The sequence below is a fragment of the Trachinotus anak genome, unplaced genomic scaffold (genome assembly GCF_046630095.1).
Source record: "Trachinotus anak isolate AG129_WGS33_773 ecotype Australia unplaced genomic scaffold, CSIRO_AGI_Tana_v1 ptg000004l, whole genome shotgun sequence".
NCBI lineage: Eukaryota > Metazoa > Chordata > Actinopteri > Carangiformes > Carangidae > Trachinotus > Trachinotus anak.
The window spans coordinates 16,363,013-16,377,368 of record NW_027273855.1 but is presented as its reverse complement, the minus strand read 5'-3'; the positions used below and the strand labels follow the sequence as shown (position 1 = coordinate 16,377,368).

At 41.3% G+C, this 14,356-nt stretch overlaps 1 protein-coding gene across 5 annotated transcripts in view; it reads left to right on the top strand.

The window, feature by feature from the left end:
• The window catches only part of LOC139620659 (cyclin-dependent kinase 17-like), a 40,252-nt gene that overhangs the window by 6,588 nt on the left and 19,308 nt on the right, over positions 1 to 14,356 (top strand). For 2 of the 5 annotated variants that reach the window (XR_011690856.1, XM_071476414.1), the window contains 2 exons: positions 2,029 to 2,188; positions 4,873 to 5,037. Coding sequence is in view for 3 of the 5 variants with exons in the window: in XM_071476414.1 (XP_071332515.1) it covers positions 2,059 to 2,188; positions 4,873 to 5,037 (295 nt within the window). In the remaining 2 variants the exon portion in view is untranslated. Of the gene's footprint in view, positions 1 to 2,028; positions 2,189 to 4,872; positions 5,038 to 5,095; positions 12,366 to 14,356 lie in introns of those variants that run through there. The other 3 variants (XM_071476415.1, XM_071476416.1, XR_011690857.1) reach the window with 2 other exon arrangements.

Genomic DNA, 14,356 nt, shown 5'->3' with positions numbered 1-14,356 from the left:
TACATCAGCAAATAAAGGAGATGATATCATCAATGCACAATGATACTCAATGATGTTCAATGGGAATATCTGGCATTTCATGAGCTATTTTTAAAAAGTACATGGAAAAGGTTTATAAACCAAATAGAACGTTATCAGTTTTATTTTTTCTGTAAAATGTATGTTGTTCTTATTTTGTGTGGCTGTTTACAGGACAGACTAAACCTTATTTATATATAATATAAATAAAGTTGGAGATCTCAGCTACATATATAATTTACAGTGGCACTCTGAAGCGTTTCCTTCTATGAGCTGTTGGGTAATGAGATTCTCACTGCATTATTGTTTGGGCTAACTCAACAGAGATAAGATGAAGACTGTGAAATTAGTCATCATTGTGTTTCTGTATGTGTGTGTGTGTGCATGGATGGGCACAAGCATAACTGTGTGTTAATGATAACACTGGTATGTTTTTATCTAGGTAATAAGCAGTGCGTTATATTATCGGCCGTGCCCACTAAATGTGAGTCATTTATTCCTGAAAATTCATGGATGACGGATGCAAGGTTGCATGAGGAGAACCAAATCTTCTTGTCGACACAGGCTTCCTCTTCTCTAGTGAAGTCTGGGAAAACATGCAAATGAGGGGGGGAGGGAGATTCGTTCCATACTGATAATCCATGGGTGACGGATGATATGAAATGAATGCGAGATGCTCTCCTTTCACTCTTTTGTTCCCTTCTTTAACTTTTTTTTCATCCTGGAGGAATGCCTTCGGCTGAGGTGCAAACCGCATCCAACTGGGCTCATGTAAATTGGCAGAGGCAATGTTGTTAGCAATGGATACTCGCCTAAACGCATCTTCTAGTGAAATAAAGCCAGTCGTCCTGAATGAGGATCACTGGGTTTGAATTCCCTCAGAGCACTGGCTGTCTCTAATAGGCCTGAAAGACTGAGAGCCTGAAAGGATGAATGGCTTTTGTTGAAGCCTCCAAGGTTGGACACAAAGAGAAAGGCAGTGGGTGCCGTGTGTGTTTGTGTGTCGGTGTGTGTGTGCACTAGTGCATGTCAGCTCCTGAGCCCTTATGAGTTAGATAGAAGGGGGCAGGAAGTGGAAGGGAAACAGAAATACTCTGCCATAGCTCCCTCTACCTCCAGGCCGGTAAAGCAGAACATGATGCACAAAGTGACTTCAACACACACTTATGCAAACACACACATACTGTACATACACACATAAACCAGATTTTAAATGTCTGCTGAAGGGCACTCTTAACAATATGTAACTTTGAAAGCTCACTGACGTCAAGGGGTGTACACACATAACACACGCAGTTGGATCACCATTGAATATGAAGAGCACTTTGCTGGAATGATAATAAGTGCTTTCCTCCTCATTTCTGTTAAGGATGGGATGCTTCTCACTTCTGTAACCATGTATATTCTGTACAGTGTTTGAAAAAACCAGAGCTGTGTTTGGTTGTTGTCACTTGACACCAGCTTAGGTTGGACTATTGTAGAATCAGCCATGATTTTGTCTGCCATTTTTGCTGTTACTGTAGCTGTATACTGTAGTTTGAATATTTCATTTTAAATAGCTGATGGAAGAGCCAATGAAATGTGTGTCAATCACAGTTTATCTACTCTTGTCTGAAACCTCTGGGGAGCTGCACAGTCAGCCATTTCCATGTTTTTTTGTACATTTTTTTGTTTGTTGCTGTCTTTCTCTCTCTTTCTCTGTGCCTCTCTGGGCCTGTCTCTCTCTCATTTTGTGTCTTTTATTTTGCAATGTTTGCACTTGGGATACATAACAATGAGAGTACACGCTGCGTGAGCAAACACAATCATCGGGAGCCCAAAGAACTGTAGAAAATGCGCAGAGGCTGCACTGCAGTAGTTTCACTGTACAATGAAGATTAACATGGCAGTGTGGATATATCTGTCGATGGTTATAATGAGAACAATGTCCATGATTATGATGATCAGGATGCAGGTGGTGCTGATGATGATGATAATGATGATGTCGGTGGTTGTCCCTCCCTTTCTCAGCCTGTGGGCCCCTGTGGTGCGGCTGAGAAGATGGACAGGATGAAGATAATCAAGCGGAGGCTGTCCATGTCTCTACGCAGCGCTCGGCCCGTTGATGACTCCCTGTCCGAACTGGCAGAACAGATGGCGTTGGACGAGCCAACCGCAGCCAGGGACAATGGTGAGACACATGAACTAGTGCACTGACACGCAGGTATACACCAGCACCTCAGCAGATGCTGTCACACAAGCATACACCATGTTAGAGGGCACTCATTTCAAACTTCGCAGCTCACATGCACCATGTGCATTATATCTCCATATGGGTTCAGTAACTCAGTTCATAACTGAAGAAACAGAAGTGAACTGGGTAGGCAGGGATATGATGTCATTATGATGAAGAGTAATTGTGTCACTTCAACCCTCTCTGGAGTCACACAGTGATTAGTTTGACTCCAGCATCTGTTATGGCTAGTGTTTTACTGCACAGGAGAAGGCAAAGCATATTATTAAAGAGCAGTTTCTTATGCTGCTCCAACAGTTCAAGACCTCAAGTCTTCATTTGGAGCTTTTTTCAGCACTTGAGGAAGCATTAACTGATTTAGTGGTTTGCAAACGAGGGTGTACTTGTAGTCAAAATAGATGTTGTAACCGATTATTGCTGGAGATGCATGAAAGTTATGCAAAATTATGGCAGCCAGTATTGCACTGTCCTCCACACTTGGGTGTCTTCAGTTTATACTGAAATACTCCCTAAAATAAAGCATTTGTTAATAGCAATATCTCATATGCTGAATGTAAACATGTTTCAGAAAATGTTTGTGTGTTAATATGTATTTATAGGCATTCCTCTCAAGAAGTAATACAGACATGCAAACACAATACTGACACACGTACACACAAAGTTTCACTTTAGCTTTTCAACCCCATTGGAGCCATCTCAGTTTTTAACCATCTTCATCTTCACCTCATCATCAGCTTTGCCATCCTTGCCATCACTTTACTTCATTAGTTAATCATCAAGAATGACAGGAGAAGTAAACTGTTAATGTGTTTGAATTCACAGAACTTTGTTGTGAATTCAGACACTTGAATTTTCGTATTCGTGTGAGCAAAAGAGAGAGCACGAAAAGCATTGTCATTCTTGAGTGCCATCTGGTGGGCATCTTCCAGGACTGCAGGTCCCATTTTGGGAAAAAATCTGATCTCACCTGACACAAACATTATACGAGTGTGATCCATCTTTGTGTATGTTCACATCTTTATCTTGCTATCAGGCAGAAAAGAGCAAGTGAGGTTGCTGGTGTTTCAGGAGATGCTTTTATCTCAGAGAAAAGGAAAGAGAAAAGATAGACAGGCAGTGAGGGAAAAAAACAAAACCAATTTTCACTGTCCAAATATAGCTGTGCTGTGTTTTAGGCTAGAGGTGTTGGCTGTCTTGCAGTTTGGAAACAAGGCGTGTTGTTTGTTGTTGCTGTTATTCCGGCTCCCGAGCTGCAACATCCACATCTTCACCTGATTAATTTCAATCGCTGCCATTGCTCTCCTCCTCCTCCCTCTCCTATTTTTACTCCCCTGTCTTTCGTCTTTAATAGCTCAAGTGCTGTTGAGTACATTTCCAGAGGGCGCAAGGAGCAAGGAAGAGAGTGGGATTGGGATGGAGGAAGTCATGTAGAGGAGGAGGAGAGGGACATTAAACTTTAATCAGTGCTATACATCTTGTACTTATCATCTTGTCTTGCCCTTTTCCTTTGCTGCATCACCCCCCATGTCCCTATATATCTTAGTCAGACTGTGCAAAAGAGTGGCAAAAAACATTCCCCACATTTTTCAAAGTGCTAATTAGAAACAATGTTGAAGCTGGTGCTGCCCTCGTATCTGTTCTTTCACTGTGTTCTTTGAAGACTTGCTGGAGGTGAGAGACTGGAAGGGAATCTTGTGAGGATTTAAGGGAAAATTAAGCCCTAAGCTCAGGGATCACAGTGGAATTTACACTCCAATGTGTAGGAAATTAGGTATTATTTGAAAGATAGGAGATGTGACAGGTGGGCTGCCACCCACATTCTGCAAAAAGGATTCATTAATTCTAATGAATGTGAAAGAAAGGTGATGATGCATGCGTGCTGACAGGGTGTTCCACACATTTGCGAGGGATTCAGTTAAAGTATTTTTGCTTTGAAAAAGTCATTTTTGTTGTCCATAAGCTTGACTTTGACCTGCAGACTTTAATTTAATTAGCTAAATATCTATTCTAGTCCTTCCATCTGTGATTTGGTTTCTCCCTTCTCTCTGTGGCCTGATTCCTACAGTGTGTCTGCTAGTTTTTCCTCTGTGTGTGTGTGTGTGTGTGTGTGTGTCTCTTTCTTTTTTTACTGTGTTGCTCAAAATCAGTCTTGATCAGTCGATGACTCAACATATTTTCCACTATGCATGCCTCATGCCTTCTTTTACTCTGTGCCATGATTGGTCCCCCTTCTAACACGAGTACAGCAACTATATGTATTCCCACCCTTGTATCTATCAACTGTACTGTTCCTACATGTTCTACTACCTTTCTGTGTCAGGTCTCTGTGTGACCTTGTGTTGTCTCTTTTCCTCTTTCTCTTTTTCTTCTGTTCCCTCCTACAATTCCTGTCATCTGCTTGTTTCTATTTTGCTGCTTTCCTCTGCTGTTCCTCAACTTTTCACCCCTCTCTTTCTTTTTCTTGTTTGGCCTCTTTCTCCTCTCACTTGTTTGTCAATCTGCTGTGATTCTGCGCTTTCTCTTTTTCTTTCTTGCCTTCTCTGGCACTTTTTTTTTTTTTTTTTTTTTACCCCTTCGTCTTCTCCCTCTCCCTGGCTGTCCGTCTGCATCATGTGTCTCAGAGCCCATGGTGGTGTGCGCCATGCACCCTCCTGCCTCCCATAGTGCTCCCTCCTTCCTGCGTCAATATGCTGGTCATCTGGGCCGCACCGCCCTCCGCAGAGAACCAGGTGGGGGGCTGGAAAGAGACAGAGCCTACCTGAGCCTGCACAGAACTGGATCTCTGGGTACACACACACACACATACATTTACACAGTGATGTATGCATGCATCCAGCTTGAAAAATTAAACCATACTTGGAAACTCTTAATATAAATACTTTTAATGTAGTATTTTAGTATGTAGTATACTGTTGTAATGTAGTATTTTAACCATTTTACTTAACTAAAAATTGGAGTACTATTTCCACCACTGACCACTCACCACACATTGTTTCCAGTTTCATTCCCAGTAAAGTTTGTCTTTTGTCATTGTCTTTGTTATAACAACATTTTCTGCATATTTTCACTTATTCTGTGTGTCAGTAGTTCAGTAAAGACAACTTTTCTGTAGCTTTCTGTACTTGCATGCATTAAGAATAGCTTAATATTCAGCTGTCATTTTCACATGCTGTATATGTGAGAAGAAACTGTGTCCATTCTGAGCAATACTGCCACCTGTTGGTGGAAATTTCACACATGTGCACAAATGCGCGCACACACACACACACACACACACACACACACGCACACACACACACAGATGTCATGTTGATGTCCATTTTATGGGCGTGTGTGTGTTTGTGCTTGAGTGTGTGCATGTACATATGTGGGTTTTCAGTGAGTATAATACCGTATTTACTGACCCAACTTGGCTATCCTCCCACCATTTACTATGAATATGGGAGGCTAAAATGCTAATGACCTTAATCCAACATACACAAACACACACATGCACATGTTCACAACACCCACATGCTCACACAACCACTTTTTCCTTCTGTCTGTCTGCATTATGTAATGGAACGTGTGGTCCGTGGTTCTATGGATTCCAGTAATCTCATTTCCCACTGTGGCACAATGCCTTATATCAAGAGCAGTGGGACAGAGTGAGGGAGTGGAAGTCAAGGATGGAGGGAAAGAGAGGAGCTGGAGACCTGGATGCTGGATGGGTTTAGAATGATATGGAGCTTAGAAAGGAGCAAGAGATTGATTTATGGGGGACTGAGCGATAGGGAGGGAGAAATGAAAAGTACAGATTAAAGGAGGGAGGACAGACACAGTGGTAGAAGAGAGTTCCACAATGGCTCCTTCAAGATTCATATTAGCTTTGTGCTGTGTATCCCCTGGGTCCTTGGCTGCATGAACTGGAGATAGACCACAACGAGACTCCTTGCTTCCATTGAACTCTGGCTGACAAGAGAACTAGTCTTGTAACAGGAGCTCACAGTTGTTTGCAATCCTGCAAGCTGAGAATATGATAAGAGTGGATGATCCCTGTAAAGAAATAGCGACAGCAGCATTGGGATGGGCATCGTTGGAACACTTTCAGTACTGTTGGTAATATACTATAATACCCATGTTTCTGCACCAATACTGAAATAATACATTTTTGATACCTTACTTTGACTTTTTTAAACTAATAAACAGTTTTTTTCCATTTAGCACTTAAATAGCACTTGAATGCAATAGTCTATCTGATCACACAATGGGTCAATTATTCTACAAATCTACTCAGACACTTGATGGTTTTCAATGGTTGCTTCCAAAAAAGTATTGATGCTTTATCCAGCCCCGCAGCAGCAGCAGTGCCAGTACAACAGTAGTAGGATGCAGCAAATGCTAATGGGGATGGAGTTAATGTTGCACACTAAACATGACAAATGTTAGAACGCAAGAACGTACCAAAGCTATAAGAATCATAAGAACAAAATCTATACTTATATCACTGTGTTTGGGTTGGTTAATGACCATCACTGGAGTGTATTGATACAGATGAATAGATACTTCTAAAATATTTACCAATGTACCGTTTAAGAGAACAGATCTTGACTCACACTGGATTTTTGAGGCCAAGAATATTGATTATATAATAATATTTTGTTTAAGCAAATCTAATAATGACTGGTCAATATATATATATATTTTTTTACATGAAAGCTTAAGCAAATGTTTTTCATAAGGTTCGGTTAAATTTGTCTTTTAAAGAATTGTGACCAAGACATGTTCTGAGTGGGACATTCTATAATCAGTGCTGTCTAGTGGACCAACTTGTTTTTTGTCTACTTCTAATGGAGAAATACCAGTAATATTTAGAAATATGTGAATGTACCAGTCTGAAGCCCACAGTCTGACGTTCTGAGAGTCCACAGCTGTCCAGAGCTTAGAAAAGCCCTAAAAAGGACACAGCTTGACTCAGAACCTAGAATAGATGCTATTCTATTATTAAAATCTTGATAAGGTGTAGTTTGAAATGTTAAGAGGTACACTGTGTGAGCGTGTATGTGCATGTGTTTCCCACTGGTTGGTCTCGCTGACTCACTGTGTGCCACTCAGCAGTCAGAGCACGTCGCACCCTTTAATAGAGCGACATGATGATGCAATCTCCCTTTCCTCCCACACTAAAGAGATTACCCACCCTTCCTCTCTTTCTCTCTCTCCTCTCTCTGTCTTTTTCTAACTTGGCTCTTTCTATCCATAGGAAAATTCAATTAAATGCATTTTTCATCTGTGTAAGTGGCTTCGACCGCTGGGTTATGTGTGTATGTTGGAAGTGTTTGGCCGGTAGCCAGAGCCAGAGAGCTTTTACTGGTTTGTGATTCATCTGTTGCTAACTGGGCCAACACCCACTCCCACCATACTGTACTTACAGTCAGGAAAGATGAACGCTGCACTCGTTTTCACTACTGCCTCATCTCCCTCTCTCTCTGGGTGAAGATCTGTAGTTGAACTGGTGAGGGTTAGTCGGCCTTCCTATCTGTTTTACTGAGAGAGCGGACTCTGCTGAAAAGCTGCCTACTCTTCTCAAAACCTGTCGCAGGCTGCTATTTCTGATACTGTCACAGATGTCTCTTCTCGTTCTTTTCTCTCCTCTGTCTCTGTATCTCTCTCTTTCTCACCACATACATCAAAATGCTATATTTAACCTCCAGATAAAACCAGAATGGGGAAAAAGATAAAAGATGGAAAAGCTTTTCAGACCAGCCTTATCTCTCCCTGTGTATTGTACACCATGAGAGACCTTGTCTGTGCCAGGGATTTAATGTAATGCATTAACACTGCATTAATCGCTCTAGCTCTCTCCCTCTCTCCCTACACTCTTAGCCTTCCATTTGCTCACACTAACTCTCTTCGCTCACTCCCAGACTGGGTTTGATAAGAACAATGGAGTGGACTCCTTTTATGTAGTTGGTCTTGTAGGCTTTTATGTGTGTTATGGCTGCTTGCTTGAGGCTGAAGGAAGATGTTACTAAAGAATTTTGGTGATTTTCAGAGCTATATAGGAAAGAGAGGAGGGGGTGAGGCATTGGGGACTGGGACATACGGAGCTGGTAGCTCATAGTAGGCACTCTGGTCCCAGTAATTGAATAATAAGATTCCTTAGATGAAGATAAAAGGTTTAGAGGTAATTACTGCAGTCTAAATTCTACCCCCCTACAGCCTTGTGTGTGTTCCTGTTTGCGTGCATCCTCCTCAGGGATGTTATATGCACTTTGATTTTTATTGTCTCACTAGTCTGGAGGCAGATTGCGGTATTTATGGTAAAAAAAATGATGAAAACAGTATATTTTAATTGGAATTTCAAATGTAGCCAAGCAAACACGAAAATAAAGATGTTTAAAACAAGGTGGCAAGAAAATGTGACAGTGAATAAGACCCTGAAAGGAGTTAGAGGCTGTGTGGAGGTGGCTGCAGAGCAAGAGAGAAATCTTTGGTATACAGTCGCGCTTGTGAATATAAAGAGACAGGGAGACAGTAATGAGTGAAGGGTTGATTGGTAAGCTTTTGTCCTTGATGTTTAAAACAGCCTGAAGCTCAAGGATGCAGCACTCTGCATCAATATATGTCTGTCATTGCCTTGTAAATGGGTATTATCCTTTACTTAAATCTAACTGAACATATAAAATAATGAGTCCAAAGGCAATAGACCAAAGTATATCACATGTAGGTTTAAGTCAAAGTCCTCCAAATATTTATTTTAATGAACCTTCCACACCTAGCTAGATTGAAAATGTTTTCAAGATGTGTTAAGTATGCAGTAAGCCAATGATCTCACATATAAACTTATCGAAGCCAGTTATACCATTCCATCTTGGCGTGTGTGTGTTTGTGTAAGCAGTCTCATAATTAGTGCATCATTATTGACATGTAGGGTGTGTGAGCCTCTCTTCATGAATATGTTTTGTTAGTTAAGCCCACAAGACAACCTGATAATTGACATGAAGGGAGAGGTGAGGTTTTCTCCTGCAGTAGCTGAACGCATTTCAAGAACTGCTTTTTAAAGCATTAATCCTTGAGAATATTATTAGGAAAGATGGCATTTAATACTTTATCTTGATGACATTTTGGATGCGACCATTCAAAGCATTAATGTTCTGTGAACACTTATTTTGATGTTAGTTTCTATGGTGGCAAAGTCCACTGTTCCATAAGAAACACAGAGGGAAATATGCATTCAGCCACCGCACTGGTAGTGGTTGGATATTTATCAAATGTGCACATCCACTGGATTATCTGTCTCAAACATTTACTACACTTGAATTGTCCTTTGTCATCCTTTTAAGAAAGATGCTCCCATCAGGCAGTGTTTCTACAAAATACATTACCATTGGGTAATCTTATCTGAATCTGAATAAAAGACTCGTCTGAATAAATGACTCACTCTTTAAAGATCCCATGAAATAGACATTTGAGCTTCACTGTTCAGATTATTCCCTTTAGTAAAAGTAACGAAACCATACTAAAAAAATAGTCCATTACATGTAAAACTCCTGTATTCAAAATTTTACTTACTACTTCTACAGTAGTAAAAATACATTAGCAACAAATTAGGGTAAAGTATCACAAGTAAAAGTACACACTACGCAGAATACTCCTGTCACTTTTATATGACTGAATTATTGGATCATAAACCTGTTATTGATTTATTATGTAAACAATAGGTGCAGTTGGTTGAGGTGGAAGTCATTTTAACTGCTTTTTGTATTGTTGGTTGGTTTCATCTATGACAAGGCATTATATGTTATAAACCATCATTTGTTTATTATGTAATATTCTAATTGGATAAGTAACCACTATCTATTTAATTAAATAAATGTAGTTGAGTAAAAAGTACAATAGATAGATACTTAGACAGGTAGAATGCTTCATTAACTCCAAAGGGTTAATGCAATTCAGGTAGATACACAAAAAAAAGGTTGTATGGTAATTGTTTCTACATTTCCTTTTGAAATGTAGTGGAGTGGAAGTGTAAAGTAGCATAAAATGGAAATAGGCATGTTAAGTACCTTGTAACTGTACTTCAGTATAGCATATGGGTAAATGTAGTTAGTTTTCACCAAAAGATTATTTACTAGAAAACTGTAAATCTTCAGTAGCGACTGTAATAACAGGTGTAACTTCCAACTAGTGAAGTCATCACAACGCAGCCCATTGCTGTTATTCAGCATGTCACATAAGATGGACCCCCTCAGTGTTGTGTTGCAACAGGAAAAGATAACTTTAATGTAGTAATAGGACCTTGAAGCATGTTGGTTATGCTACATAAAACACACCGACGCTAGTGATGCTGCCCCCATCAGTCACTATTGCATATTTTATGTGGACTGAACGTTTGGGATCAACACAAAGAAAACACGAGTGTTTTCAATTGCAGCAAAACATTCTTCAGCGTTAGCACTTCTACATCCTGCTGAATAGTTTGTGATTTGTGTAAGGAATGTAATTGTGCAGAGTGTGTACTTCTGCAGGTGTATGAGACAGAGCCACGTATGTGTGCAGTCTTATTAGGCATGTGCGGTGGCATGTGTGGGGGGGCTGAGCATGAATAATGGCCTATGCTGTAGGTCCGTGGGGAAGGATGGAGGCAGAAAGGGAAAGAGGAAGGTAGAGAGAATGTATGAAGCTAGGGTGCTGGAGGCGTCATTCAGAAGCCTCAGGGTTTCAATTTCTGCGCTAGAGAGCGATAGGGATGAGGAGGCAGAGGGTGGAGAGGAGGGAAGGAGCAAGAGAGAAAGAGAGAGAAGGCGAATGAGATCGAGCAATAGAGACGGATTGCAATGAAGAGGCTGATGAGGCAGAAAATGTTGTCATCGGCTCCTGAATAGAAAGAGAGGCGGACTGTACTGTATATTCAACACCATCTCTGGACCCAGACAGAGATAGGCAGAGTGAGGGAGGGAGAGATAGAGACGCGAGGTGGGAGAGACAGAGAGAGAGAGAGAGAGAGAGAGAGAGAAGAGAGAGATTGGTATCACATGAGAGGGAGGAGAGTAATAACAAGGTGAAGGGAGGGAGCAGGAGGACTGACAACACTGAAAGCACTGATAGGGGTGCCAGAGGCAAGGAGGGAGCAATCGAGAGAGGGGAGTGAAGAGAGGGAGAGTGGTACAACAGCCTGAAGAGAGTGACGTGCTGAATAACAGTAGAAGAACAAGGAGGACAAAGGGAGGAGATCTGACAGAGAAGGAGGAAGAGACGACAGCACTTGACTGTAAATGACAAAGTAACCAGGGAGAGAGCTCACAAGGAAAAGCTGGAAGCGAAAGAGGTCAGGTAGTTGAACACCAGACAGATGAAAGTGTTTTTCCTCCTGCACAGAGCTGTAAGTTTGGGTCTCTGTACTTGTGTGTGCGTTTCAGTGTGAGTCATATAGATGGAGACAGAACACCTGTTATTTGGAGATGATGGGGTGTAACAGTTTTCAGCTTGTGTGTGTTGGACCGTCTCTGCAGCATTTTGCCTACCTGCACAGTGTTTGACCTTCCTTAGTCAGCAAGCAGAGTGTGACTGCGGAGAGAGAAAGAACAAGAAAGAGAGAGAGGGAGTGTCTACAGGAAAACACAGAGTGAGAGAGGGAGAGAGAGAGTTAAAGTGGAGTAGTAGCCAAGGGAGTTGTTGCATTGTGATTAGTGTGCCTGTGCAGTCTGCACTGTCCTCCCAATGTAAGACTGCATGGGGTTCTCCTGGAGGTAATAAGGCAGCCTGAAGTTACAGCTCCTAAACCCTGGGTCCCACCCAGACCAGTTGACTGGGCACCAAGACTGAACTGAGATGGGCTCAATGCCTTGAAAAGGCCTGGATTCTTTTTTTTTTTCCTAAATCTCTTTGTGAAATGTATTTTTGAATTTTTATACGCACTTTCAGCTGTAACACTTTCAGTCCTCTGGAACAATGGATATGTCAGGCAACCCCCAAGGGTGCTCTGCTCGTGCTCCCAGGGTGGCAGACTCTAAAACGGGGGAGGCTAGAATGGGAGAGGGGGTGAGAATGGGGGAGAGAGACACCCCGCTGAGGCTGTCACCTTTCCGTATGCTTCGAGTGCTGGACTCATGCCGTCCTCCAGGAAACCGTATTGGTGAGTGTCATCACTTTTATCTTCATCATCAGGTTCATCTACATTCTGATCCTATTTCCTCACGTCCAGGTCCAAGAATATACTTATCAGATAACAGCAGTTTTATGACAATATATATGACTTTAATAGATTTTGGTAAAATATGTTTCAATAGATGATATTGAAATGAATCCATGTGACATAAATAAAGATCAAACAAGTGTCCTGAGGTTTTATTAATTACAAAGAATTATGCTAAGTACCTTTCTCTCAGAATTTGCTGATCCTACAACTTTGAACATCTTAAACGTATTAATTTGAAAAATATTATCTCCTTTATGTGGCTCGTTTAAAGATTAGACATGCAGTGGGTTGGCTCAGGGCAATGTGTGTGGTTATCTTCAAGGATCCCATGAGCTCCTCAGGGAAGTGAAGAGTCCTTCAAGTTCTTCTTTTGAATTTTTTATTCATTTGCTTGTCAGCACACGGACTGCAGTATCTGTATTCCTGCCACTCATGCCAACATCAGACAGTCTGGTGTCCCAGGCTTAGAAAGTGTTTGAGAAATCTTAGCCTAAGAGGAAAAGAGCGAAGTTAAGTTCAAAGACTTGTAACAAACTAGCAACTATTCATTCTACCATTGCACCCTTGAGCAACCCACTGAACTCGATTTCTGGCCTTGCAGAGTGAACACTTTTGACAAAAGAAATCCCAAGATTTCCATTACTCTTTGAAGGACTTCTGAAGTGAATCTTACACTTACTTTACTTCTTTTAACATCCTTTCCACTGGCTTTTCAATCATTATCTGAGACGCTGCCAACATTTGCCAGCGATGGATTTCCAGCTAAGTGGAGTACATGCAAAGTTGGTAAGGATTTTTCTAAAAGCAGCCCACTCAGTCTTCCAGACCTGCTAGCAGGGAGTCAGCAACCCTATCTAGGCCAGCCGGGCTGCACACAGGGGGGCAGGTGTGGCTCATGACATTTACTGTCTGCTCTTAGTCTGCTATGGAAATGGAGCAGAAAGAACCTGCAGGAGACTGGAAAAGATTGTCCCGTGTGATTAGGATGTACATGTGAATTTGTGTTTATTTGGAGGAGAGAAAGTGTGTTGGAGAAGCCAGTATGTGAGAGACGAATGCACATGCTGCATGTGTTAGCAGCACATTATTGTAGTATGTTGTTTCGGGGGCTCAGGTGATGGAATTTTCCTTCCAGTCGACCTGTCAGATGCACCCACATCTGCCCGACTGTTTACACAAACAGACAAGCTCAAGACCTTTCAGAAAGTGAGAAAGACCCGTGACATAATAGGAGTACTGGATACTCACACTCGTCAAGAGTGTGTGGTCATGTGTGTGCGTCTGTCAGTATGTAGATATCCTGGATCAATTTTCCCTCACTCTGGTGTCAGTTACCTTGAGTTTAAAGTTTCACCATCAGGGTTGTGAGGGTTGATTCCTGATATGACTACCCATTGCTCAGTTTTCCTACCAAGCTGTTCTATATACAAACCCTGTATCTTTGTGTCTGGATTTAAGGCCACAGCCGGTACATCTGACTTGAGATCAGAATTAAATGACTACAAAACAGTTTACTAAGGAACTACACAGATGGATTATGTTTGGGTTGTTTTGTGAATGAGCATATGCTGCTTTTGTCAACGGGTAGTTGGACCAGTGGACAGATGTAGGCTGAAATTAACATCTGGGATCTATACAGGTAGTTGACTGTTTGTGTCAATAAGAAAATCTCTGACATAATTCGAATGATTCAAAGTGTATAAATAGTTTTCATGGCTTTTTAGAAGGTTTATGGAAGGGTTGAGTTTACAGTAGGTAAATAATAGAGTTTTTAAATTTTGGGGGAAGTACACAGTCAGAGGATGACATACTGTATATTGCTGACAAATATTTTCCAGTAAGTGCATATTATATTGTGCTTTTAGCAGTGCTTAAAATTTCAGAAATCCATTTTGCACTCTAGGCTATAAAAAGTAAAAAAAAAAAAA